At 48.2% G+C, this 27423-nt stretch overlaps 2 protein-coding genes across 3 annotated transcripts; one reads left to right on the top strand and one right to left on the bottom strand.

The window, feature by feature from the left end:
- Positions 1 to 871: 871 nt before the first annotated feature.
- PPTC7 (protein phosphatase targeting COQ7) lies at positions 872 to 23531 on the top strand. 2 transcript variants are annotated; one of them, XM_081966618.1, is made up of 7 exons: positions 872 to 1418; positions 8939 to 9118; positions 9906 to 10104; positions 12505 to 12628; positions 13165 to 13294; positions 14215 to 14303; positions 23425 to 23531. In XM_081966618.1, the coding sequence occupies exons 1-6, from the start codon at positions 1217 to 1219 to the stop codon at positions 14271 to 14273; spliced, it is 894 nt and encodes a 297-aa protein (XP_081822744.1). In that variant the 5' UTR covers positions 872 to 1216; the 3' UTR covers positions 14274 to 14303; positions 23425 to 23531. The 2 variants fall into 2 exon arrangements, with proteins under 2 accessions (XP_081822744.1, XP_081822743.1); XM_081966617.1 differs by lacking the exon at positions 23425 to 23531 and having other exon boundaries at positions 874 to 1418; positions 14215 to 17904.
- RAD9B (RAD9 checkpoint clamp component B) lies at positions 18830 to 27395 on the bottom strand. Its single transcript, XM_081966616.1, has 11 exons — positions 27083 to 27395; positions 26128 to 26198; positions 25189 to 25338; positions 24692 to 24806; positions 23526 to 23625; positions 23223 to 23329; positions 22553 to 22659; positions 21978 to 22042; positions 20639 to 20761; positions 19654 to 19771; positions 18830 to 19334 (listed from the first exon to the last, which is right to left on the bottom strand). The coding sequence occupies exons 1-11, from the start codon at positions 27117 to 27119 to the stop codon at positions 19206 to 19208; spliced, it is 1122 nt and encodes a 373-aa protein (XP_081822742.1). The 5' UTR covers positions 27120 to 27395; the 3' UTR covers positions 18830 to 19205.
- Between the last annotated feature and the right edge of the window lie 28 nt (positions 27396 to 27423).

The raw sequence follows: 27423 nt of genomic DNA, 5'->3' as shown, positions 1-27423 counted from the left end.
CTGTATCGGCTTTCATATTTAGCCTTTCTACTTCTCCATTTTGCATTGCCTTCCTATAACAACAGTAGTAGATAATAACACTGGTAATAATATTAGTTATTTATATCACCATTACATTTACATTCTCTATTTTCTGTTTTGGCTTCTGTTTTCTAGCCACTTATAAATTCTATTCCAAATTGTATAGAAATCCGATTCTTTTAGTTCTATTGTCATTTTGTCCATCTCTGCACATTTAAGTACTTTTCTAATTATTGTTTCATCTGCGGGTGTATTGATATTTTTCCAGTTTTGTGCGAAAGCTGCGGGGGTCTTGCAATTACAGGAGGGTCGGGATAACTTGTGATTATTGGGGTGGGGGGCTGTTCCCTTCCCTTGATCCCCAAATCTCGCCGCCAGAACAATTCCCTGCCTATTTGCATAGGCAATTACGGAGAAGACGTCATAATACCGCCTTGGAAGGATTCCCCCGCCCCGGGGTAAAACCTCCCCCTCATGCCCCTTTCGAAGCACCCCCTCCCCCACCCGGAGACCTACTTTCACTTTTGCTCCCCGCGAAGCAGGCGAGCCGCTCCGGGGCAGCGCACGTGCTCCGGGTTTGGAAGAAAACACCACTTCCCGGCAAGCCTTGCGCCGCCCGAAGACGGGCCAAGCGGGCCCTCCGGCCGCCGCGCGGCATGGCGGGGCCGGTAGTCCGAGACGGGAATGGTCAGACAGGGAGAGTGACACGGGAGCCGTGCGAATCGCCGCGGGGGCGGGGGCGGGGTATTGGAAATCCGGCCAATGAGGGCAGCGCGGGGCGTCGTCCTCGGGAGCCCGGATGCTGAGGCGCGCAGACGGGCTCCTGGCCGGCGCGGAGGCGGAGCTGACCTCGCTCGTCTCTCCTTTTTCTCCCCCTTGAGGAGCCGGTGGCGGCGGCGCGAAGCGAGGCGGGCGATGGCGGCGAGGGCCCTGAGCGCCTGAGGGAGAGCGCGCGCGAGAGAGAGCGCGAGAGCCTCCCCCCTCCCCTCCGAGAGCGCGGCGCCTTACCGGCCGGAGGGGGCTCGCGGGCCCCTCCCCCACTCCGGCGGGGGGTCTGGGGCGCCACCCGGGTCTCCGCCGCGGAGGAGGGGGCTTCCCGCCGGAGGAGCAGGGGGGCGCCATGGGGGCTTCGGCCCGGCCCTGAGAGCCCCTGCCCCTCCCCCCGGGGGTCTCCCGCCCCTCCCCCCCTCCGAGGATGTTCTCGGTGCTGTCCTACGGGCGTCTGGTGGCCCGGGCCGTCCTGGGCGGCCTCTCGCAGACCGACTCCCGCGACTACAGCCTGGTGACGGCCAGCTGCGGCTTCGGCAAGGACTTCCGCAAGGGCATCCTGAAGAAGGGCATGTGCTACGGCGACGACGCCTGCTTCGTGGCCCGGCACCGCTCGGCCGATGTGCTGGGTGAGCGGGAGATGGGGGGAGGGGGGGAGGCTGGGGGGAGATGGAAGATGTGGGGGGGGGGCTGCCCCTCTGCCTCTTTTTCCCTTTCTCTTTCCCTCCCTCCTTCATCCCCTCTTCCTCCTTTCCCTCTTTCCTTCTCCTTCCCTCCCTTCATCCCATTCCTCCTTCCTGCCCTGTGCTTCCTTCATTCCTTCTCTCCCTCCCTTCAACCTATTCCTCCCTCCCGGTCCCTATCCCTCTTTTCCTCCCTTCCTCTCTTTCTCTTTTTCCTTCCTTCATCTCATCTTCCTCCTTTCCCTCCCATCTCTCCCTTCCTTCCTTCTCTCCATCTCCTCTTGTCCTTCCTTCCCTTCCACTCTTTTCCTCCCTGCCTCTTTCTTTTTTCCTTCTTTCATTCCACTCCTTCCTCTCTTCCTTCTCTTTCTCTCCTGTCATCCCATTCCTTCTTCCCTCCCATCTCTCTCTCTCTCCCCCTTCCTTCCTTCTCTTTCCCTCCCTTCATCCAATTCCTCCTTCCTTCCTCCTCTTTCTCTCCTGTCATCCCATTCCTCTTTCCTTCCCATCTCTCCCTTCCTTCCCTTTCCCTCCATCCCATTCCTCTTTCCCTCCCTTCATCCCATTCCTTCCTCCCCTTTCACTCTTCTCCTCCCTCCATCTCTTGTCTCTTTCCTTCCTCCCTTTCCCTTCCTTCCTCCCCTTCCTCCTTCCCTCCCATCTCTCCTTCTCCTTCCTTCCCTCTATCCCTTCCTTCTCTCCCTCTCTCTCCTCCTCTCCTTCCTCCCCGTGTGCACCGACTCCCAGCTTGGAAAAGAGCAGCCCCAGGGAGCAGTTGCTGGGCTGCCCGGATTGCATATCTAGAGGCGCTGGGAAGAGCCGGCTAATTGCCGATCAAGCCTGCTGCTGCTGCTCCTGCCACTGCACTCATCCGGATGCCCAGCCGCAGCACCCTGAGCCCCCGGCTGGCAGCCTCCGAGCTAAGCCGGGCAATTCCCGCTTGCTTTGCTCCTCGGCAGAGCGCTGAAGAGGTCACCGGCAGGGCCAACATGGCAGTGGCTTTTAGGAGTTGAAAGCCGCCAGCCGTTTCTAAGTGCTGCTTTGCCTCTCTGGATTACAGTGGGTCTGTGTGTGGGGGGGGGGGGGAGGAAGCTCTCCCATAGCCTTGAACCCAAAGCCCACCCTTTGGAGGTGAGGCCTCTCCACCTGGTGACCTTGCCGGGGGGGCAAAGGTGAAGTCACACCTGCATGACATTGGGTGGGGGACGCCAGAGGTCAGGCCTGGCTTGCCCATAGGGGTTTTGGGGCTCTGCAGCAACAGGCAGGATGAGAACACTGCAGCTCCCCTGCAAGGGGAGGGGGCTTTCCGGACCCCTTCCAGGCACTTTTGAATTCCAGGTTACGGTGTCAGCCATTGGGGCTTTGGGACGTGTGCTTAACGGGGGTCGCTTCTCTTGTGTCCAAATGTATTTTAGGAACATCAGCAGGGTAGCCTTACTCAGAGAAATGCACCCCTTGAGCTGAGCTCTTTGGAGCCAGGGCACATGGGAGGGAAATGCCCTTGTGCCCATAGGAGCTTCGGAGGAGAGCAAAGGTCCTGCAGGGCAAGGCTTCCTTGTCATTTTTGTGCTTTAATCGTCCTCTCTGGCTTTGGGCTCGGAGGCCCCGGGAGACGGAGCTCCCCAGGGTCCCCAACCTGTGGCCTGGCTTTCCTTCCTTCCGTTGCAAAAGGAGAGTCGGATGCAGTCCAGCCAGCCCCGTCGTTCTGCAGAGGCGCAAGGGCTGAGTGGGGAGGCGGGGAGCGAAAACTCGGCGTGATTCATCCTGGCTCTGCACTGCGTTTGAGGGCTGCACCTCTGGGACTCCCTCCCTCCCTCCCTGCCAGCCCACCTCCCCTAATTAATGGCTGCCGTTGGAGAGGGAATTCTGCTTTAAATCCCACCCCCCTTGCAGGGCTCTTGGCCATGCAAATGCTTTGGGGAGGGGAGGGGCTGGGCCTTGCAATCCAGCTGCAGGTAATCCTCGACCTGCGGCCCTAAATTTCCATCGCTAAATGAGACATTTGTGAAGTGAGTTTTACGACTGTTCTCGCCACGGTTGCTCAGTGAATCCTTGCAGCTGATAAGTTAGGAACACGGTCGTTAAGTGAATCTGGCTTCCCCCGTTGTCACGAAGGTCACAGAAGGGGACACTGTAACCGTCATAAGTATGAATCAGTTGCATCTGAATTTTGACCACTTGGCCGTGGGAATGCTGCAATGGTTATAAGTGTGAAAAACGGCCTCTTAAGTCACTTATTTCAGTGCCGTCGTAACTTTGGTCATTAAATGAACTGTTGTAAGTTCGAGGACTACCTGTTAGATGGTTGAAAAGCATTGGGGGTGCCCTCTAGCCACTTGGTGGGGGTTTTTTGGTGGATGTGAGTGTGTGACCGTACCTGCTTTTTAGTCAAGACTTGAGTCCAGCACAGCTGGCCTCTAGAATCCACAGGGGCACAGAGTGGGGTGCCTGGTGTGATATTGGTCCCTTGGGACCCCTCCCATCTCCCCCACCCCCAAATGGTCTTCCTTTCAGCCAGGAGGCGCTGCAGGTGGGACCTGGTGGGTTGGGTCAAAGATGGAAATCTCTTGATTCCAGCTCAAAACCTACAATAAGGAAGCTTCAAGTTGCTGCTGTCCCTTCTCCGTTAAATCACTTTGCATTTTTAAGGGGGGGTTCTTTTGTGTGGGGAGGGGTACCTCATAGCACCCTTTCCCCCTCTCCCCTTCTGCTTCCCTGCCTCCCCCCCCCGTGTCCTCGCTTGACCTCTTCCCTTCCCTCCACTGCGCCGTGTTTTCCTATTTGAGATTTCTTTAATTTATGCTTCTCAAAGGCAACGGATGACACATCGCTTATTTTGGCACTCTGGGTGGTTTGATCCTTTCTGAGTCTCTTTCGCCAAAAAGGAAGGGAAAAAAAACAGCAAAAACCAGGCCTCCTTATGCCTATTTCTTTTTCCCATCTAGTTTCTCCTCCTTTCTCCCTCTCTCCCCTCCCCCTTTGGTGGTAGGAGTGAAGCAAAAATTCCTTGGCCCTCTACTTGGAAAACCTCTGTTCAGGTGGAAAAGTCAGAGGAGCTGTTCCTAGGGGGAAAACCTGCACGGGACACCTGGAGCTGGCCCAACTTCCAAGCCACGGCCTCGTTTGACCGGCAGTTTTAAAAAAAAAAGTACTCACAACTTTTGCCTGTTGCTTAATCGGTGTGATCTGAAAAATTCACTGGTCAAGGAGTTTGCTCTCTTCATGAGGCTGAATTGTGAACCAAGAAATCTTCCCCACCAAGGCCCAAAACTTTTTACTTGCAAAGTAGCCAGGTGTCCTCCAGACACAAAGTCCTAAAATTCTCATCCAGGATTTTGGAAGGAGTGGCAGGCTGTCTTTAGACAAGCCATCACGATCTTTTTTGAGCTTCAGGCCTCCCCTGCAACGCAGAAACATCTGTAATGGGCTGCAGATGAAGCCATCCCATAGAATAAGGCAAGTGTCATCTAGGTACCCCGGGGAAATCTGGGTCTTATACCCTGTGTTTTATATGTCACATTTACATATTGCTGATGCATGCATAATATCTTCACCCATATTTGCAAATATGTGGATTTAGGAACCACATTTATTGTAGACAACTTTTGATTGTCAAAGGCGATCAGTTTTCTAGGTGAGGAACAGGAAACTAGTCTGAAGGGTGAACAGGAAAAATGCCTGTTCATCCTTATGACTAGATTGTTTTTTTCTACATTTTAAAAAAAACTCATTCCTGTCATCACCAGGAACACATCTTTAAAATTCGGCAAGGTGAGCTTTCCATCGGGGGACAGATTTCCCCCCGAAGGTTAGAGTGAAGTTACGACGACAAGCGTGGATCAGGTCTGGCTGGTTTTCTCCCGAGTCTTATCTGCTGAGTTAAATTCTAGGAGATCTGTTTTTAAGAAAGAGAACTTCATGCCAAACCAGTTAGTAATCTTAATCAGGTGAGCCCACCGGAAAGACGACACGTTTTTGAAAAGGAAGCACCTGATTCATGAGAAGAGATGAGGAAGTTGTAAGCCTCTTCAGGGAATCCAGTTGCCCAAGAGCCAGCTCTCGTGTTAAATAATCGGAAACATTTAATTGAAGAACATTTCCTTCAGCAAGGAAGATGTCCTTTCGTGTTCCATCTAAGGCAGGGCTTCTCACCTTTGGCCCCTTTAATAAGATGGGTGGACTTCCATTCCCAGAATTCCCCAGCCAGCTATGGTATGCTGTGTTAGAAACACTCATCTCAGGAGGCCTTGACTTCTGAAACCCCTTCAGGTAGGCAAAATTTAAGTGTAGAGAGTGAGGTGTCAGACCTGCAAGCCATCTTTTCTTTTTGGATTTCAGGCCTGCCAAACTTTCTACTGTGAGAAAATGGTAGGGGGGGGGGGGAATTATGTGGAGTTGGGTGATATGTAGCCATAACAACATTCTTCTTAGAAAGCCAAGGTCATCTTGGTCTCTGCACCAGATCTGGATGGGAGGAATCTGTCTTTGCGGCAGTGGAAGATTGGACCATGTGATCCATGGAGGTGTGATAGAGGCTTTTAGTGTGTGTGTGTGACTTTGAATTGTGTGTGCTCCCAAGTCAGCCCATTAGAAGCTGAAATAAGTCCCTGGCATTTGGTTTCTGGGAGCGCCGGCCTCTGATAAGAGATGCCAGAAGGTGACTTTGTCATTGAACCAAAACAGGACACAACCTCCTTTGGCACACGCCCGTTTCGAAATCAGAGCAGCGCCATTGTCTTTGCACACCTTAAAGGAAGCGTCTCTCCAATTGTGTGCTCCCCCCCTCCCCCCCCGTCTGAAGCCAGTTTCATCAGAGCGACCTTGCTTAATGAAAGGCAGAGGAAGGCGCTCGTGATGCAATTGACTTTGCAAATCAGGAACTCTCGTTCGAAGGACAGCCGGGCGACAGATGAAGGGATTATTCCCCTGGGCTGGAAGGCAAATCACCCGGGGAGGCCTTTCAACTTTGCCCCCTTTGTCAGTTATTCAGCCAGGCCGACCTTGGCATCCTCTTCGTGCTCGGCCTCCAATCTGCTTCTCTGGTGCCGCATTTTCCTTATCCTCAAGAAATTGCAGGCCGTTTACTTGACGGGAGGCGTTGGTTGCCGGCCGATGCTAGATGGGGAGCAGTGAATCTTAATAACCCTTTGCCATTTGTAGGCATCCTGGCCGTGTCCCATGAAAAGGTTCGTGCCATTCTTTCTCTTCGTAGTCATCAGAGCCTTTTTGCAAACAGGAATAAAAAGCTGGAACCAGTTTGGGGAGGGGGGGGGCGCTGGGAGCTTTCTGCCGATTCCCCATTGCCCCCCTCCCTCCCTCCCTCCCTCCCTCGGGGCCTTGGGTTGCTCAGTACTCTTCTCGTCCTCTGCAGCTGGCCGCGTCATTAGAATCCACGTACATAACGTGTCACAGGCGGTAACTCCGGGGACCACGCCGGTTGCCTTCTCTGCAGATTGCAAAAACACGCGGAAACGGACCGAAGGCAGACAGCGAACCCCCCACCCCCGCTCTCTCCTTGAGAAATCAGCCACTCCCCCCCCCTCTTTTTTGCGTGTGTCATTCATAAGTCATCCTGAGGGGCTTCGGGTCAGCCGAGAGGCAGAGCAGAGATTCTCCCTGGGTCATCGTTTGAGGCTTCGCTTTTGAGTTCCAAGTTCAGCACATGCATAGGAAAGAAGGAAGGGAGAAAGGAGAGATGGGAAGGAAAGAAGGCAGGAGCGATGAGAAGGAAGGCAGGAGAGATGAGAAAGAAAGAAAGAAGGAAGGAAGGAAGGAAAGTAATGAGAAGGAAGGAAGGAGCAATGAGAAGGAAAGGAAGGAGAGGAGAGGCAGCCAGGCATTGCAATTGTGTTTTGTTCTGTCTGGTATAGAGAAGGGGCTCCTTTGTTGCTCTGCTGATGTGAATACTAGAAAAAATAAGTGCTAGGAAAGAAATCAACTTGACCCCCCAGCCACACGGGGGCTATTTCAGGGGGTCGGTTTGATTGACGCTGGTTGTCTGCAACACATTGGCAGGTCCCTGCCTGGGTCACGCCACTGTCGGCTTGCATTGCTCTTTCATCCTGGAACAGAGAGGGCAGTTTGCCAATTAGCAGGCTTCATTTTATGTAATAAATCAGTTTTAACTTTTTTTGGCCTGCGATTAGTGGCTTTTTGTTCCAAAGGAGAGATGCTGTAAGCAGATTTCCTGATGAGTGACTCACGCAGCCTCACCCCGAGCGATGCTGTAGGATGAGCTTCATAACTGCGGTAAAAGGTTGAATCCTTCATTCCCCTGTTAAATCAGTCAGATGGCTATTTTGCAAATAAAGAAAAAATGCTGCATTCTGCCTTCCCCTCCCTGCCTGGTTGGCTATTTCTTCTAAGTATTGTCATTTTCTGGGACACACAATATCAGCTGATACCTCCTGCTGCTGCTTTTCTTTGACGTCAGTTTGGGGCTGAAACCATCCAGAGTTTATTTCCTGCAGAATTATTGCGAAACCACCCTTTGGGATCAGGGCATTCCGAACAGGGCATCTCTCCCCTTATTCTGCATATTCGTCATTGGGTGGCTACGTAGAAATGAGGACATCTTTGTAGAAAAACCCCCGGAAAGGAGTTCAGAGGGGCTGTCCTCGGTCCTGCTGCTTCCCCACTTCTGCAATCTTTACGTCACTGCACGGGTTCCTCCTTTGGGCTTTTGCAACAACAAAAACGGATGCTTTACTGTGCTGTTGTCGGGAATTCTGGGAGCTGCAGTCCACCCATCGTAAAAGTCGTGTGGTGGAGAAACACTCTTGCGTTCATAGAGTCATAAGGCTGGGCGGGACCTTGGAGGTCTTCTAGTCCAATCCCGACCGCAACTCCAAGAGGCAAGCAATTCTTCTGCTTTATAGTTCTTGCCAGGAAATTCCTCCTTAATTCCAGGTGGGATGTCCCTCTTGAGGAGCTCCCACCCATTGCTTCTTGTCCTGCCCTCGGGTGCTACGGAGAATAAATTGACCTCCTCGTCTCCTGTTTGAGCGGGGTGTGTGTGTGTGTTGGACTAGATGACCTTCAAGGACCCTTCCAACTCTTCATCTGTAAATCTTGTGACAGCCACTGGAGGATGGCTATCGTGTCTCCCCTAAGTCTCTCTTCTTTAAGCTAAAATCATCTTTCGTACCTTCAGTTAGTCCTCCTTGTGTGGCAGGGGGGGTCTCCAAATTTGGCCCCTCTAAGACTTGTGGACTTCAACTCCTAGAATTCCCCAGCCACCGTTGAATTCTGGGAGTTGAAGTCCACAAGTCTTCAAAGTGGCTGAGTTTGGAGACCCTCCCATCAGTTCAGAAAGCAACTAGAAAAAGGGCCCATTTATTTATTCAGCGTGGGGGCCCTACAGAACTCACGCAGTCAGCAATGTCCAAATCTAGTTTAAAGTACAAGTGGCGATAAACCCAGAATAAGCCAACGAGGACTGACTCTTCTTCCTCTCCCTTGCGAAGGGGTGGCAGACGGCGTCGGAGGCTGGCGAGACTACGGCGTCGACCCGTCTCAGTTCTCAGGGACTCTGATGCGCACCTGTGAACGCTTGGTCAAGGAAGGACGGTTTGTGCCCAGCCATCCGGTGGGCATCCTCACCACAAGCTACTGTGAGCTGCTGCAGCACAAAGCCCCCCTGCTGGGTAAGAGCCCCCTCCCCTCAAAGCCCTCCCCTCACGGTGACCTTTGTCTATTTTACATGTAATTTTTAAAAAGCCACTGCAGGTTGTCCTCGACTTAGGACCACAATTGAGCCCACACTCTGCTTCCCCTTTCATCTTGAGTCCCCAGGGCCAGCCTGGCCGAGGGAATCGGCTGACCTTTTGCCCAGTGATGGCTCCACTTGCTCAGCTGATTCCAGGCTTCTCTGCCAAGACATCTCTCCCTGCCCCCCCCCCTCTCTCTCTCTTCATGTGGGTTATTTTTAAGTGCCCTCAGCTGATCCCAGGAGGTGGCATTGCTCCTGCTGTGACCCATCTCCCGGACAGCCTGAGGAACGGACCTTGAAACGGCACCCTGCCCAGGAAGGTCAGGGAGAAAGCCTGCTCAGCGCTGCCCCGCCTCCCCCTCCACGAGGGCCACCGAGGCCGCCCTTGGGGGGGATGCACGTTTGGGATGAAGTAGAAGGAGAGAGTTGGAAGGGACTCTGGAGGTCTTCTAGTCCAACTCCCTGCTTAGGCAGGAAGCCCTATTCCAGGAACCTTGCTCTTCTCCTGTGCGCGCTATTGCAGCCGTGTTTCTTTGCCCACATCCACAATGCAATGTGCCCCCCCCCCCCGGTGCATGCATGCACGAAACACACACACACATGTCCCAGCATTTCAGACGGCTACTAAACGAAAGGCTGTGAGCCAGGTCAAAGCAGGCAGACCGACGTTTCCCGCCAGGTGAATGGTTGACTCTCCTTCTTCCTTCGTCCTTCCTTCCTAGGGAGCAGCACGGCCTGCATTGTCGTCCTGGATCGGAGCACCCGGCGCCTGCACACCGCCAACCTGGGCGATTCGGGCTTCTTGGTGGTCCGGGGGGGCCGGGTGGTGCACCGCTCCGACGAGCAGCAGCACTATTTCAATACTCCGTTCCAGCTCTCGATAGCGCCGCCCGAAGCCGAGGGAGTCGTCTTCAGCGACAGGTAAGGCCTTTTCCCTGTGACTTTGCAAGCAGGGAAGGCAACCTGCACTCAGGTGGGTCTGCAGGGAAGGTGCAGGAGGGAGCGGCGTTTCCAGCTCGGTTTCCACCTGGGGGAGGCAGGAGTGGAGTTGGCCCTCCTGGGTGGCTTAGCTGCTGATTTTTCTTTCCATTGGTTGTTGGCTTTTTTGGGCCTTCCGGTGATGGTCAATGCTGTTGGCTTATTTGTGGCTTCTCTTTCAATCAGTCTCTGTCAGTCCTGGGAGTTTTCAGATGGGTGGACTTCAACTTCAACTCCCAGAATTCCCCAGCCAGCTGGGGAATTTGGCTGTTGAAGTCCATGCACACCTTCAGGTCATCAGGCGGGCTGGGGAATTCTGGGTGTTGAAGTCCACCCATTGGATACCTCCCAAGGCTGACCAACACTGATCTAAGTAGATGAAGCACTTTTGCTGGTGTTTGGGAGAGCTGTTTCCAAGCAGTCTTCCTCCCCTCCCTTTCTGCAGCAGAGCTGATTCCTGGCAGGTATTTTCACGCGCTCTTGCCCGGGCTGATGCTTTCCCTCCTTCCACCACAACGGCCCAGGCATCCGATTCAGTCTTTCCTATTCCCCCCCCCCCCCCCCCCGGGCGACTTGTTTGCAAAGCAAAACCACCGTTCTCTGTTGTGAGGGGAAATATTGACACGACGGTCGGGAGTGTGCTTGGTTTTAAAAGCTGGCTGGGAACATGCCGTATTGTACCGAGAGGACATCATCACTCAATTACAGGGATGGGAGGGAAAGGAATGTGAGAGAGAAAACATTCAAAGATGCCGAGGCTGCTGGCCTGCTGATGGAGAGGGGGGTGCCGAATAGGTCAGCATAACAGAGTTGGAAGGGTCCTTGGAGGTCTTCTAGTCCAACCCTCCACTCAAGCAGGAAACCCTATCCCATTCCGGGCAAAAGGTGGTCCAATTTCTTCTTTAAAATCTCCAGTGTTGTTGGAGCAACCACAATTTTGGAGGCAACCAGTTGCATCCCTCCTCCATCTGTCATGCATCTTTGTCTGTCTGTCTGTCTATCTATCTATCTGTGTCTGTCTATCTATCATCTATCTATCATCTATCTATCTATCTATCTATCTATCTATCTATCTATCTATCTATCTATCTATCTATCTATCTATCTATCTATCTATCTATCATATCTGTCTCCATCCATATATATATATATATTCTTCTTCCTCCTCCTCTTCCTCCTCCTCCTCCTCCTCTTCTTCCTCTTCTTCTTCTTCTTCTTCTTCTTCTTCTTCTTCTTCTTCTTCTTCTTCTTCTTCTTCTTCTTCTTCTTCTTCCTCCTCCTCCTTCTTCCTTCTCAGATTTTGGAAAAGGTTCTGCGGCTGCTTACATATTCCCGCAGTGAGGCAGCCCCTCCTGAGAGCCAGGCAAGGCCGGCACATGACTGCCGCTTGTATTTCAGCCATGCTGCAAACCCCGTCAACTCCCACGTGGCAGAATCCCAAGCTCTGAACAAGGGAGCCTTGGAAGAGCACATTTTGTCCCACTGGAGCCCCGGCTGCAAAAGGGCACCGGCCTCCTGCAAAGAACGGGAGCAGGAGGAGGGGAGTGGTCGTGCTGTGTTGCTGAAGGGAGAGCCTTTTGCGTTCCTTTTGGGGACCCTCATGGGGGTCTTTGGACAATGTTGGGCAAGCCCCCCACCCCCCCTTTGGCCCCGGGTGCCTAAACCCTCCAGCATCACCTTCATGCTTGTCTTTTTTCTTTTTCCAAAAGTTCTTTATTTTTATCCTTCAGGCATACATTCACAACTATACATTCTCATAGTTATGATTAACATTGTGTGCATATCTTTTACCATTTATAACAATGCTTTTCTCCCATCTAAGAATGTAAATATATAACCGGGAACTGCTCTTCCTGCCCATCCCATTCATCCATCTTATTTGACCCCAACCCTACGTTTTGCCCTCTCCTTCTCTCCTTCCCCCTCTCCTTCTCTCCTGTCTTCTTTCCTCCTCTCCTTTCTCTTTTCCTCTTCCCCTTCCTTTCCCCCACTCCTCCCCGCTTCCTCCCCTTCCTGCCCTCTCTCCTACTCTTACTTCCCTCCATGTCTTCCTCTCCTTTCCCCTTCCTTCTTTCCTCTCTTCATGCTTGTCTTAAGGCCATTTATTTTTTTTAAAAAAATATTTTTATTAAACTGTTTTTTTCCATTTTTTGAAAAAACATAAATATCTCTGCAACATTTCTACGTCAGTGCCTCCTGAAAAAGCACCTTCGGGATTAGACGGGGGAAAGCCTGCGCTTGCTGCACGATCTTGCTGGCAGAAGGGTGAAACCGCCCTTCTTGTACAGCTGGAAACCCCCCGAGCATTTCAACTCACTCTCTACCTCCTTGATTTTTTCCCAGCCCGGATGCTGCCAACAGCACCACTTTCGACGTTCAGCTGGGAGACATCATCCTGACGGCCACGGACGGGCTCTTCGACAACATGCCCGACTACATGATCCTCCAGGAGCTGAAGAAACTAAAGGTAAAGAGGAGAACTTAAAAACGCACAGGGGTCTCTGACAGAGACCGTTTCTCCAACCGTTGCCCTGTTGCCTTGCCGTTAAATGGCAGGGGGCAACTTGGGGAGATGGGGGGGGGGCAAATCTTGATGGGTTTGGCAAACTTTTCCTGGCCCTCTCTTTGCTTGGTGAGTCTGTGACCTTATTGAGCCTCTTCTCGGGGTTCAAAGGTGCAGCCGGGAGCCGAGTAAAAGTTGGGATAAAGTTTATCTCTTCATCTGCTCTCGTGCACCCCCTATAATTCCCGAAGCAGACGGGCTGCCATCGGACAGCTTCAAATCTGTTTTCTTTCAGAATCGGATCCACTCAAATTTGCAACCGTAGAAAGAGCGGGATTTGCCCTTGTTTTATTTCGCCTTTTGACTCCCAAGGCGGACCCGCCTTGCGAGAACATCCAAGTCCTTTGTGTGAGCTGGGCCTGTTCTACTGCATGCTTGTGGCAGGGGAAACAGCCCTCTGGACGTTCACACGGTTTTTCTCTTCCTCTCCTCCCACCCAGAACTCAAATTACGAAAGCATCCAGCAGACGGCAAGCAGCATTGCCGAGCAGGCGCACGAGCTGGCCTACGACCCAAATTATATGTCTCCCTTTGCACAGTTCGCGTGTGACAATGGACTGAATGTAAGAGGTAAGAGTGGCTTAGCGGCCAGAAGTCAAGGCTCCCGCACGGTTGGGTATTCCAGCCGGAAGGCTCCGGAAGGCCCTGCTGGCTAGAATTAAGCTTGCAGAAGGGGAGTGCAGAATGAGACAAGTTGTTAATCCATGTACTAATTTTGATCGGGCAGGCATCTACATGTGGTGCATATTTTTATACCTGCCACCGTATCATACGATTTTCTTTGTTTGTGTAGAGGTTTGTCTCAGTTTTTTTGGCAGCTTTGAACTGCTGAAGCTCTTAAAAGACACTTCCCGAAGAATCTAGGGGAGGCTGTGGATACATTTTTGATCCCTTTTGGGGTTAAATTCCCTTTCCCCGGCGCTGTGCTTAGGGGCGGGACTCTTTAATTTTGTTCCTGCAGTTTTACAGCACCAGGTCTTCAGCTGCAAACATATAGAATAACAGAGTTGGAAGGGACCTTGGAGATCTTCTAGTCCAGCCCCCTGCTCAAGCAGGAGATCCTATACCATTCCAGACAAGTGGCTGTCCAATCTCTTCTTAAAAGCCTCCAGGGATGGAGCCCCAACTTCTGAAGCCAACTTCTGTTCCACTGGTTAATTGTCCTCCCCGTTAGGAAGTTTCTCCTTAGTTCTTGGTTGATTCTCACCTTGATTGGTTTCTGCCATTGCTTCTCGCCCTGCCCCTCCAGTGCTTTGGAGAATATGTTGGCCTCCCTCTTCTTTGGGGCAGCCCCTGAAATTGTGGAAGACCGCTGTCATGTCCCCCCTAGTCCTTCTTTTCATTAAAGTAGACATACCCAATTCCAGCAACCGTTCTTCATCATATTTTAGCCTCCAGCCCCCTAATCCTCTTTGTTGTTCTTCTCTGCACTCTTTCCAGAGTCCCTTTTTATAATACTTTTAAAAACCTCTCCACATCTTGCTTTTTAGGTGGGAAACCTGATGACATCACTGTTCTTCTCTCTATAGTAGCTGAATACACAGACTGACCAGCTGTGACACTCAGCTTTTAAAGACTGGTATGTCTCCAGCTGTTCTCCGCTTCATACGTACTATTTTCCTGCGGGCAGGAAGTCTCTTTCTCTCTCTCTCTCTCTCTGCATCTGACCTCAGTGGCTAAACACACCTTACGTCCATTGCCTGTTTTAAGATGCAGTCAAGACCCCTGGCCCAAAACCTCAGCCGGAGGACACCCGGGGACACCTCCAAGCAAGAAATGAAGGATTTTTCAATACTTGAAGCCTGTCTTTCAAAATTGACTCAAGAGTTATCGCCTAGAAAGCAGCGTGGTGGGGGGAGGGGGGGCTGAAGAGGGAATAACCTTAATTATGGCTCTGAAGAAAAGGCGAGCAAACAAGGACGTCAAATTGGCTCTGTGTAATTTAAAACTGGGGAAGGGGTCTTGTTTGTTTGTTCCAAATCAGCAAACGGAACCCGAGAAGGTATTGCTGGGGGGGGGGGGGGGGGAGCCCATTTCTCATCGTTGGAAGCTCAATACGTCCTGTCCCTGGCTTAACACGTTGGAAAACGTATGTTTGTAGCCGAATTCTCCGTGGGCTTTCCAAGTGCAGCCTTTTCATCTCTCCCTATACATTTCGACCTGGGCGACTTGAAGATGCGCTGGCTGGGGAATTCTGGGAGTTGAAGTCCGCCCATCTTCAAGTCACCCCGAGTTGCAAAATATTGGTCTGCACGGTATTAGCCAGGGGTCTTCGTCGCTCAATTTGGAACGCACAACTCGTCTTGAATTGTGGTGTGCATGTGTGAGGGAGTGTTTGTGAAGGTGCTAAACTCTTGCAACCAGAGGAAGGTTGGCCCTGTGGCAACACGGGGCCCATTTCGTAGCTGGATTTTTCTGCCCGATCATCACCTAACTCTTTGGAGGCAGAAAACTCTCAAGGTGTCGAGGGAGGCTGAGCACCGGGGAAAGGTTTGCGTACAGGATTCCCTGAGAAAGTCCATGTTTACAGGGCTCCAATTGCTAATTGGCGATATTGTAATTTTTTCCCCTTTGCATCGACACATACTCAGTCCAATTTCTCAGTAGCTATAAGTTCCCCTACCCCTTTTTTCTAAAGCTGTTTTTATTTATACATAACGCCTAGAGGTATGTATAAAACCCTCGGTCAGTTTTTCATAATTTTTTTGTTGGTGGTGTTTATTGCCAGTAGGAGAAACAAAAGTCCTTCGCAACGAAAAGCCATGTTTTATACAGCAAGTTGGGTCACGTTGATGTTTAGTTGATAATCTTGGCGAGTAAAAGCAACCGTCCTTTCTTTAAAGAAAAGAAAAACTCACAAAAAAGGGGGGGGTGTTGTTTTCACTGCCAGGTTTATTCTTGTTAAAACTGTACGTTTGAGGTTACCTCAGCCTGTTTTAAAAATTATTTTTTTGGTGGTTGTAACTATACATTTGCATAATTGTGTCCGGCTTTTATTTATAATTTTAACATGTACTGTGTACATGTGCTTCGTTTCGATGCATCCTGCTTCTAACAGGCATTTCAATTGTAACGATAAGGGGCAAAATAATAATAATAATAATTCATTTTTTAGAAGCTGTTCCGACTGACTTTTCCAAGTTTTCTTTTAAAATCACCTTTGTTTTTCTTTTGCCCAGAATGCCTTAACAACGTAGCTTGACGAAACTGATCGGTTTTGGGGGTGCGGATACAGGGTGGCCTACAGTGAATGGATGAAAATTGCATCATATAAAAAAAAAAAAAAAGCCACGGCCCATTATAATGTTGTACAAACCATTTCAAGCCCCCTCCCCTCATCCTGGCGCTGAACCAGCTGGGCCTAAGTACCTTGGGCTAGAAATTGTATATTGATAGCAACTCTTTCCCGCTTTGTTGGAGGGGTTGGCCAGCTCTTAATTGGGAATTTGCGTCTCTCTGGTGCCATCTCTTATTTTTGAGAAACCCCTGAGGAGCTACTGTCTCTCCCCACCGTTGTCCCCACTGCCCTGGGTCTCTTAGAGACCATCCAGCAGGGGTCATATTCCCGCTGCCGTCCCTTTAGCTGCCTTCTGCAATGGTCGGCTGACGATGGAGGGGAAGCTGCTTTAAAACGCCGTTGCGGAACCTTGGCGGCTTTTAAGATGGGTGGACTTCAGCTCCCAGAATTGACCCGCCAGCTGTGGGAGAATTCTGGGAATCGAAGTCCATTGGTCTGAAAAGCCACCAAGGCTGAGCAACACGGCTTTTAGAAGTAGCGATGGGATTCGTAAGCCTTGGTGGCTTAGCCTTGGCTTTGTTTCATTTTAAAGCAATTTCTACTCTTAGCAGTATCTGTAAAGCCATTTGTTCCTTAGGACCGTTTTGTTTTATTTTGTTTTATAAAGCCATAGTCAAATTGAGGTTTTTTACAACTTGCATCCCTCCCCCCCTTCCCTCCCCTTTGGGACAACACCAAAGACCCCTGTGGAGTTTATAGCTTTTCCGGCCATCTGTTTTTTAAAAGCAATACTGTATTATAAACAAATTCTATTGCATGCTCAAGGTCTCCCTGGGCCCCCCCACCCCCTCCCCTATTTTAAAGATAAGCCTTTTAATCCTAACAGACCCCGATTTCTTCCCTAGGGACTTAAAAGCTGTCTGCGCACAAGAATGTTATTTTTTTTTACAAAAAAAGAAAAAAAACCCATAAAGGAATGGATGAGAGCCTTCACGCCCAACCCTCCCAAGCTGTGCCTGCTTCTACTTGGGGTCATGATCCGGGGTTAGGAATGGGCACATCCCCTTCTCCTTTCTGCTCTTAAAATGGGGGTACCTTGACGGAGGAGAGCTGGGCCCCAGCCTGCTTTGGGGAGGGGGGGCATGGGTGAGAACCCCCCCCGCCCACAATTCATTGGAGCAGCTCCTGGGTCTGACTTCTGAAAATGCCTGCTGTTGGGTTTTCAGGTGTAGGAGGGGGCTCTGCTGCTCTTATTGAGGAGGGGGCTTGCATCTTGGGCTCTGCTTTCTTTGCTCAGGGTGGGGGTGGCAGCATCGCCAGTGGGACCCAGAGCTGCCTGGGAGAGAAGCAAGCGCTGATTTCTCGAGGGTGGGGAGGGCGAAGGTTTTCCCAGCCCTCCCCCTCTCTGTAGCACCTCTGCCCTCTTAGGTCTGCTGCATGGCAGGGGGTCTCCCCCTCAAAAGTTGGGGATAGGGTCTGGAACACCTTTGCCCGTCTCTTCCTTGAAGCAGGGTGGGTGGGTGGGCTTGGCAGCCTCCTGGTTCCCCCTCCCTGTAGAAAGTTCTCTTCCGCTTTCTTAGAAGCCCCTCCGGATCCTGCTTCGTTTCCCCATCCGATCCCTCTTGTAAAGATCGAATAGGAAAATAAAGCAATTTGAAATCCAAAAGGGAAAAGGGGATTTTTTTAAAAACCGTCCATATTGGAAGCAGAGATAAGAAGTTACGGGAACGGGTTTTTTCCTGCGGTAGACTGGACTCTATCCAGACCTGGGGTGGGTTTTTTTTGCGTTTTTATTTCATTTTTTAAAATTTTAACTTAATTTCCTTCTCCTGACGAGGATAGCTGATCTAATTAGGATGCTGTTGTTTTTTTCTTGTTAAATGAGACTATCGTGACCTGTAACTTACCTACAAAACAAAAAAGGAAATTTAAATTATGTGAATTGAATGTCTGGAGTATAATTTGTGCGAGAATAGTATCTGTAAATACATTTAGATGAACTGTAAAGATATTTAATAAATATAGTATTTATACAATATGCGGGGGCTTCCTTGAATAGTGACCCTCAAGAAAACCCTGCGCTCTGTTGCAATTTTGTCTTTTTTCCTCCCCTATATTCATCGGTGCTTTCCAACCTTGGCAACTTGAAGATGTGTGGATTTTGACTCCCAGAATTCCCCAGCCAGCTATGGGAATCAAAGTCCAATACATCTTCAAGTTGGCACGGTTGGAAAATACAGATTTAAATCATCAGGCCTCAAAATGCCCCCTCTAAAACCCAAGGAAGAGCTATGCCAAGCATGCCTTTTCATTTCTTTCACGAAGCAAATTCCTCAAAACACCTTTCATTGCTCAAACAGGCAACACAAAAGGAATCGATAGATCTTTCGTACAAGATCTGCTTGTTGTAATGTTCAGCCAGTAATTCCCGGCAAGCCACTTCCTTAGCAACAGCGAGGCACTAAAATTAAAATCTTAAAAATCTTGTGTACAATAAGGAATTCAGTGGAAGGAGCAAAGGAACACATGTCTTTCTCCAAAAAAAAAAAAAAGCATTTTATAGACGTTTGGGGGAGTTCAATAAGCGCCGCTAGAGAAATGATTCTCCGTTTTCTGTTCCTGGTTTCATTTTGCTTTCAAAAGCCACCTCCCTTCTCATTCTCCTTCGCTGGAGGAGATCTTAAAGGAGGAGGCCAGGAAGCAGCAATAGTGTGTGATTAATTGCCTTTTGTTAGGTTGCTGTGGGTAACTGCCAGTGTTACCCACAGCAATCATGCCAAGCGCATCTTGACGACCGAACGGCTGAACATATTTCCAAAAGATTGCATCTGATGTCTGAGGTATGCAGGGTACATCCTACAATGCTTTTTCAGTTAACTGTCATAGACTAACTCTGGTTAGTTCATTGTAGTTAATCTAATTGTGATATGCTAACTTTTGGAAAAACCTCCAAAACGGCTCTCACAAGTTTTTCCCACATTGAAGGAAGCTCGCTGAAGATTACACACATCGAAACCAAAAGGGCTTTATTTTTTTAACCCCATCCAACTCACTCAAGGATTCTGAACAAAGTTACGACGATATCCATAGGTTGAAGATAAAACAACAGTTGGCTGAAAACGGTTGGTAAAATAGGAAGAAGAAGCAGCCATTCGGATTAAGTCGAACACCTAAAACAAGCAAACAATGGCATTTTCCTGCAGGCCAAACTGAACTGCTTGCCTTAACCGGCACGTCCTGCGGTTAAAACGTCGGAGAGAGCTGCCCGTGGGCGCACTCCTCTTCTGTGTCGCTCACTGCTGCCAAATTGTGAAGCAAACTGGCATCGCTTTGCTCATTAGGGGAAACTGCTCCGAAGAACAAGGAATGAAACTGGAAAAGAAAAAGGAACCGTCACTGGGATCTCAAGCCAGGCCTAGAAAATGCATGTAACAAAGTGGGATCAAAGAAGTGGATCACGTTGAATCTCGGGGTGGTTTTTAATTGCCGGAAGGCCGGGCCAAGCCCAGTTCTTTGCCACTCTCTTTTCCCAACCATTTTCAGCCAATTCATTAGGATAAGAGAACCACCGGATCGAATTCACTAAGGCAATTTGATTTGTCTCCCACTGGCAGCTTCTACGTTGCTGGTGAAAGCTAAGAGGCGCGCAGCATAAAACGTGAAGCTTTCTTGGTGGGATTTCTTTTTTTACCTTATTATAGTTGAGACCAGAGGGTTCCTGTCCTGTGCAGAAGCCCTCGGAGGGAGCCATGGGTGCGTTCCTCCTGCAACTGGTGATTTGTTGATCGCTCCTCTCTATGGCAGGGCCCCTAAAACGCCATAAAAATGGATTGGTGTTATGGTTTTCCCTTTCAGTGGCTGTTTGTAAGAAGCTTCACCCTGGAGTTTTGTCCTGGGGGGCCTCTAAGGCAGAGGTCTTCAAACTTGGCAGCTTTAAGACTTGTGGACTTCAACTCCCACAATTCCCCAGCAAGCTCTGCAGAGCTGGCTGGAGAATTCTGGGAGTTGAAGTCCACAAGTCTTAAAGCTGCCAAGTTTGAAGACTTCTGCTCTCCTTGGGGCCTGTTCTAAGATGAGTGGAGGCTCTATAGATGCGTGGCACGCACCTTGTTTAGGCAAGGTGTTGGCATGATTTGACTGTTTTAAGGAGGGAAGAGATTTGCAAAGGCAAGTCTTGTCTGGCTCTGGGCAACAGAGACGTATTATATCTGCCTCTCTGTTCCTTTGCCAAGCAAGTTGCTGATACACAGCTGGCCATTTTCCTTCTTTGCAAACTCCATTTGTTCATTTTAGGGGGTCTCCCGTGGCCTTCGGTCGCATCGAGCCCTTGTTGAGCATGGTGGGGAGCAGTTTAAATCATTACGATTGTTTGACCGGATGAAAAAAAGTAATCTGCCTCAAAGGTCACCGTCAGGGACGTTTTCTCGTCTGGCTTCTGCGGTGGCATTTGGGCAGATCTGCCAAAGGCCTCACTTGGCTGCCTGCAGAACCTGGAATATACCGGGATGCCTGGGATGTTCTTCGGATGAGGACAAGAATATATTTCTAGGAAGTTCGCTCCCGAGAACGTGACTTTTTCCCTCCTCTCTCCATACTGAGAGAGAGAAAAAGAGAGAGCATCCCCTTATCTAAAAAGGAGTGTTTTACAAGAAATCCTGGCTTGAAAATAAGATTACCTGTTTTGGCTTTGCTCAAGGCATGTTGTTTTACTGGCCGTTGTGCAGCTTTCGGTACCGGATAAAGTGGCCAAAACAAACAGAGCTTCTATCATCGTATCCTCGAGGCTGAAGGCGATCGGCCTTGAAACGCAAATATATATATATATATAAGGTGATGCTAAGAGAAAAAGGGCTAGGAGCTGCATTCTCACAGGGGCTGGTTCGCCTCACAGACAGATGCACAAATGGAATCGCTTCTTAAATTGCCCCCATATTTCTGCTCCCCCAAATCCCTGACTAAAACATACCTTGCCAATCCATCTTAGCACGATAGAACCATGTTCCTTACTAGCATTCAATTTTTCATTTGCCAATTGTGGGCCTCGAGATGCCAAAATAATGAAAGCAAGCTGCAAATTCTTGCCCCTCGCCAATAAAGGAGACTATTTGTAGCTTCCCCTACCCCCTGCCTCTCTCTTCCCCCCCTCCCCTCAGTGCCTCCTTTTGCCTCCTCCCTCTTTCCTGCTCCCCTATTTGCATATGCAAAATAGGACCAGCCCCAGGCAGCTGCATGACCCAAGAAGATTCGTGTTTTGACTGCTTTATAATCCTATCAGGGTTAGAATGGCTGCAGCCTTACCTGTCTGTCTAAAGGTTCATAGAGGGAGGCAGGGAGGGGGCAGCCTTAAAAGAGGCCCCTTTGTTTTTTCCCAAAAGCCAGGAATTCCATTCTGATCAAGATCACGTGCCAGCTTATTTACTTCACAACAGAATCCTTAACTTGGCTGCTTTGCCACAAAAGCAGAACTCTTCCGTTTGCAACAGAAAACTTTTCCCTTTGTTTAAACATCTCCCCAAAACCTGTTAAATCGGGTTTCCCCGCCTCTTAACCTCAAAATATCTAAGAATGTCTGTCTTTCTATCGTAACGGTCTCTCTTTCTTGGAAAACGGACACCCTATGATCATGGCAATAAACAGGATTGTGTTCCTTTCTTTCTTCCAGAAAAATTCCACACCTTAATTGGGGGCTATCAAACTATTAGCGTGCATGCTTCTCCATGTTATATGTGATTCTTGTACGGTGCATGTAGGGCAGGGGTCCCCAAACTTGGCAACTTTCAGGCTTGTCCACAAGTCTTAAAAGTTGCCAAGTTTGAAGACCTCTGATGTAGGCTAATCCTTAGAAGTGCATGTTTCTATTCCATAAATCTCATATAAACTCCTTTATTTACGAAATGAAAACTCTTGTGGTCGCTTGAGGTAGTTTTAAATTTCTTCTCGCCAAGCTTTTGGGAGTTCTAAAACAAGGCCATAAAATATGGCACTGGTTTATTAAAAGGATAAAGATCTACCTACTTTCCAGATACGTCAAAATGAACGGAGAGCGGGACGCTGAGAGCTTCTGCAAACACCAGAAGACCCTAAAGATGAGGGAAAGGGGAGTTAATTCACCTCTCTCTAAGGGGAGAAGAAGATAATGAATTCCAATGCTTGCCACCCCCGTGTTTATTCTAGATTTAAGGCAGGGGTGAAATCCAGCAGGTTCTGGAGAACCGGTAGCGGAAATTTTGAGTAGTTTGGAGAACCGGCAAATGCCACCTCTGGCTGGCCCCCGAGTGGGGAGGGAATGCAGATTTTGCAGTATCCTTCCCCTGCCACACCATGCCCACATAACCGGTAGTAAAAACAAAACTGAATTTCACCACTGATTTAAGGGCTACCTGGAGACTTTTGGCCAGCCATGGCTGCATATAAAATGCTGTGGTTCTGTGGGATGCTGAGCCTTGATACAAGAACAGCATCCAAAGAATATCCGAGTAGCATTTGCTCCGTTATCCTTCCTTTCCTAATGCTGCTGTCCAAAGGAGAGCCTCTAGCAGACACTTATGAAGTACACGCTACAATCAAAACAGTAGAATGAGCCCTATTACCCGCAGTTCTTTAAGGCAAAACGTGACTTCCGAATCTACCCCGACTTGAAAATATTCAAATTCATCAGGACTGAGATGAACTTCCGTACGTGTTGCCTTTGCAAATTCTGTCGAAAGAAGAACGATGTGAGATTTAAAAAATGACTTTTAAAAAACACAGGTTTGTTGAGAATTCTTAGAATGGTTAATAAAAGTTTGATCAGGGTACAGAAGGGGGCCAAATATAGTAACAGGTGAGCCTTCAGCTACTACATGCCACAAAATAATATATCTGAAAATCAATGCAAAATGATTCCAAATATCAGAAAAGAAAATACCACCACAGTTAAACTACAGATCCAATTAATGTGCTGAATGTAGGTGCAGAAATGGATGTGCATTTGACAGCTTCCTAACTATTAAATCTATTTGCAGCAAAATTGAGCACCATTATCAGATTAATTTTGAATGTTTCTTTCATTGTGGCTACTGTTCATAAAAGAGTGAGTGCCAACAGTATATTTCACTACTGGTTTTTTAAAAAGTTTTTTCAGTTCTCTGCTTTTTGAATATTTAGTTGATATGATTTGATTGTATAACATGGCCATATCTTACAGTAACTTCTTGCGTTCAGGGATATTACAAATTCAAAGTTGTATCTTTAATCCCACCACGGAAGCACCGTCCTCACCCATCTCATCCTCTATGTAAGTCTTGAAGCAAACTTTCATTGGCGTTACACCTAATGTTATTTCTTCCTGGTACGTCGGAAAGTGGATCAGCATGTCAGACAGCTGCCTGAAATGTACAAAAACCTGGACAATTAATTCAGGTTACAAATTGGGCTGCTCCTATTAAATTCTTTTCTCTCTCTCTCTCTCTGAATTAATAAGGCCAAGATCCCGTTGGTGACCAACAACCGTTTGCATCTCATTCGATGCACTCGATCAACCACAACAAAAGAAAAGAATTGCTAATGTGCCTCTGATGTTACCTGGAGTGGACTTTCAGTACATTGGTACACAAATGTTTTGCAAACACAGCTTCAAGAGGCTCACACTCCTGGAAGGCTAAGCTGTGAGTTTTCACGACACCTGATGGGAAAAGGATACGGTTTGAAGTCCAAGCCTCCCTGCAGGCTACCCGAAACCAATGTGAAATGAATTGATTAGAGTATTTTTATCTCAGCATGATTAAATAGGAAGTATACTAATATTATCACTGATGGCGTTACCCAGTCTGGCTCATGAAACGTCTGCAAGAAAATAACCAAGTTCAGAGAGCACCAAGGACCCCAAAGTCATTGTTCTCCTCACCCTCTTCCTCTCCGCCAACCCCACTCCCTTCTAGCACTGATGTTGTTACCTAGTAGGGTCATGAAACGTCTGCTCAATGTGTTATCTGCCATGTAAGCTGAGGAGAAAACCACCTGAAGGTCAAAAGAAAAATAATTCTCCAGGAGCAAGATTTGGGAATGGCCTTGAGAATTTCTCTGCATGCGCCCATCTTCTCCAAAGCCAGAAGTGATGGGTGCAGAATTTTGCTGAATTTAGCAGCTGCCCTAGGAACTCACTTAAAAAAACCTTAATAACATGGTGCTTTTTTTTTAAAAAATGTACCACCTCTTCATATAGCAAAATCAATCATCTGCTTCTCATAACATCTGACTACCCAGCTCCATGGCAGACCTGTGCTGATTAAAAGAGGCCAATTTTTTGCTCTATGGTGGATAACAACACAGTGTTAGTTTTTTGAAAGGGCTAGGATATTTTTTTCCCTAGCAATGGCTTCCGCAGCATGCAAACTTAATTAAAAATATAGTGCCATCTGATCCATCGGTAGCATATTTAATAACTGTCACTGATGCAAATGTTGATTTAATCCCAGGATGTTAAGCTGTAAGTGAGCCATCTTTGTGAGCGACCCCCCTTTTATCTCGAAAGCTTTTCAGAGGATTCAAATCCAGCAATAATTTCATTTCACATGCTCCCTCCGGGCACTCAATTTTTGAGGACGGCGGAGGGACTTCCTTGGAAAATTCCACAGTCAAAATATCTCCAACCCAAAGCCAAGGCAGGGAGTAGTTTTTCAAATCCTGACCGATAACATTTTTAACGTTGCCTTTTAGGTCATGTAAGACTGACAAGATCACGCACTTACCGTGTTTGCAGAATAGCTTAAAAACAATACGGCAGCCATTTACGTCTGTGTAAATGTTGCACTTTTCCACATTTCTTTCCAGTGTGTGCAAGCATCGAAACAAAGGCAGAATGGCCTGAAATGAAAAACTCTATTAATACAGGGATTTCATGGGGAAAAATAATGACTGCAGAATCCTCTCGCAGTCAAAAAGTATTAAGCACAACCCGTATGAATCAGCTTATGCCTTATTTTCTTAGGCATAGTAATTAGTATAGTTTTGGAATTTCACTTTTTCCACTAATTACTGATGTTAGAAAATGATATCCCCTTTTTCTCAAGTTTTACCAGTTGCAATAAATTCTCCCCCCCCCCCAAAGAAAAGTGCACACTGACCAAAGGTATGTTGGAGGTAAAGTATGCATTTAATCATACATCACTTCTCTACGTACTTCACTAAATAGAACTGTATTTTTGTAGCAATGAAGCAGCTTTTGGTTCAATTGGTTGAAACTTACTTTGATTATTAATTTACATGCGAATTGAACAGGCTCCCCATTCAGGCTCCGTTCAGTGGCATTTCCATAGGAATAATTTTGGAAGAACGTGGATGAAAAGAAGAAACAGGCATAGGCTGATCTGGAACTGTTTACCGTCCTCAGGAAAAGCTGTGGACAGGATAAAATAATGTATCTGTATTAACTATATCGTTCCTAAGTTAAAGGTAAAGGTTCCCCCTCGCACATATGTGCTAGTCGTTCCCGACTCTAGGGGGTGGTGCTCATCTCTGTTTCAAAGCCAAAGAGCCAGCGCTGTTCGAAGACGTCTCCGTGGTCATGTGGCTGGCATGACTCAATGCCGAAGGCTCATGGAACGCTGTTCCCTTCTCACCAAAGGTGGCCTCTATTTTTCTACTTGCATTTTTTACATGCTTTCGAACTGCTAGGTTGGCAGAAGCTGGGACAAGTTATGGGAGCTCACTCCGTTACTTGGCAATAGGGATTCGAACCACCCTTCCTAAGTTATGGATAAGCAAAAAACGCACAATATGGTGACATCGGAAAGTGTTCCTTTGCTTCAACCTAACTCTTAACTACCCCAAAATCAGCTGTTATCTTGTGCTAGGAGTTTCCAGATGGTGAGAGGAAAAACACTAGATTTTGCAATACGGGACTCTTGTTATCTAACGGTGGAAATCGTAGCACGTTTTGCCCAAATATTGTGTGTTTGAATATTGCACATGTAATTCTAGGCAACATTTAAGCACCAGTGAGGGATAGAAAACTGTTTTTGTGTGGTTGGTACAAAGGCTCTCATCCCAATGAGGCCCTCCTGAGCAAAACGAGGTTTTTCCTTAATTAACAACGGATGCTTGGTGTGGCAATTGGCAGTGGATTTCTCTGGAACCCATGACTCAGCTCCCAAGTTGTTTTCTTCAGGATGCAGGATCTACTCACTCCTTTTTCCTTGGGGTCAATCCAAAATTCATCGCTAATCCTCCCGATGGCATGCAGAGCCCTTCCAAACACTGTGGGGAAGATTCGGGAAGGGGCGTTAATATTGCACGATGCAAACCCATTTTGGAAGGGGACAAGAGAGCGACTTTCCATCTGCATTAACTACTATATCGTTCCTAAGTTACAAATAAGCAAAAAAACCAATTAAATAAATGCACAATGTGGTAAGACTGGAAGGTGCTTGTTTGCCTCAACCTAACTTAGCAACCCCAAAACCAGCTGTTACCTTTGCCAAACTGTGCTAGGATTTTCCAGATGGCGAGAGGAAAAAACATTACATTTGGCCACACCGTTTGGGAGGGATGGCAGCCCAATTGTGCAAGGGACGTCCGATAGATTTGGTTTAAGTGCTGCAGGACAAGGAAGCTGACGGGAAATGCCTGATTTCGATTAATTTCTGAATTCAACTCAGCAGAAATTTTGCTCATTTCAATTAATCCCTTTAAAAAAGATAACAATCTAAATTCATTCCCTAATCATGTAATAAAATGTGTCTTTTTCACACGCACACACCGATTTTATTAGCATTGTTATCCTTTGGGTTGCACTTTATTCTGATTCTTACACTTACCCATACATTTAATTGCTGCTAATTTTAATGCTTTGATATTTTATGATCTTATGGAACTGCACCATACAGTTGCTTTGGTCAAGGAAATGGGCGTTATCAATTTGATAAATAAATAAAAAATCACACACAAATATACATAGCTATATATACACACACATATACATATACATATACATATACATACATACATACATACATACATACATACATACATACATACATACATACATACATATATATTCATGGCTGAGAATTTGGATTTTGGGGGAAAGTGGCAATATTAAACTGCGTTTTTCCCCCTCTAAAAGCATTGAGGTGCTATACCTCTGATACGGGCGCCCTCAATGACACACTTCATCATGAAAAGATGTGGGGAAAAACACGCGTGTCTGGAGAACGTCTGAAAAGTCTCCGCCTCGAGGGAAAAAAAGCGGGAGATCTCGCCTGGAGGAAATATCGCGAGAACTCAGGAGGCCGGTGAGGCCTTAGAGGGTGGGAACGATGGGTAAAGGGGCCTTTCTTCGGTGGAGCCGTCACTTCCGGCTCTTTGGCGATGCCGCCATATGCGGGGCAGTTGACAACCCCCGCTCCGTTTAATCACTCTTTCCCAGCAGCCTCGATTACAGTTCCCATCATCCGCCGTTTGGCTAAACGGCGTAGGATGA

The sequence above is a fragment of the Natrix helvetica genome (assembly GCF_964273705.1).
Source record: "Natrix helvetica genome assembly, chromosome: 14".
Classification (NCBI taxonomy): domain Eukaryota; kingdom Metazoa; phylum Chordata; class Lepidosauria; order Squamata; family Natricidae; genus Natrix; species Natrix helvetica.
The sequence above is the reverse complement of the archived record's forward strand: the minus strand, read 5'-3'. Positions and strand labels throughout refer to the sequence as shown.

Bases quoted from the DNA above. Each gene is read 5' to 3' on its own strand.
- PPTC7 (XM_081966618.1), top strand. From the start codon at position 1,217: ATGTTCTCGGTGCTGTCCTACGGGCGTCTGGTGGCCCGGGCCGTCCTG. The intron at 10,105-12,504 runs GTAAGGCCTTTT...ATTTTTTCCCAG, and splicing joins GGAGTCGTCTTCAGCGACAG to CCCGGATGCTGCCAACAGCA. The intron at 12,629-13,164 runs GTAAAGAGGAGA...CCTCCCACCCAG, and splicing joins AGGAGCTGAAGAAACTAAAG to AACTCAAATTACGAAAGCAT.
- RAD9B (XM_081966616.1), bottom strand. From the start codon at position 27,119: ATGATGAAGTGTGTCATTGAGGGCGCCCGTATCAGAG. The intron at 24,807-25,188 runs GTAAGTTTCAAC...TTTTCATTTCAG, and splicing joins CATGTAAATTAATAATCAAA to GCCATTCTGCCTTTGTTTCG. The intron at 22,660-23,222 runs GTGAGGACGGTG...TTCTTTCGACAG, and splicing joins TTACATAGAGGATGAGATGG to AATTTGCAAAGGCAACACGT.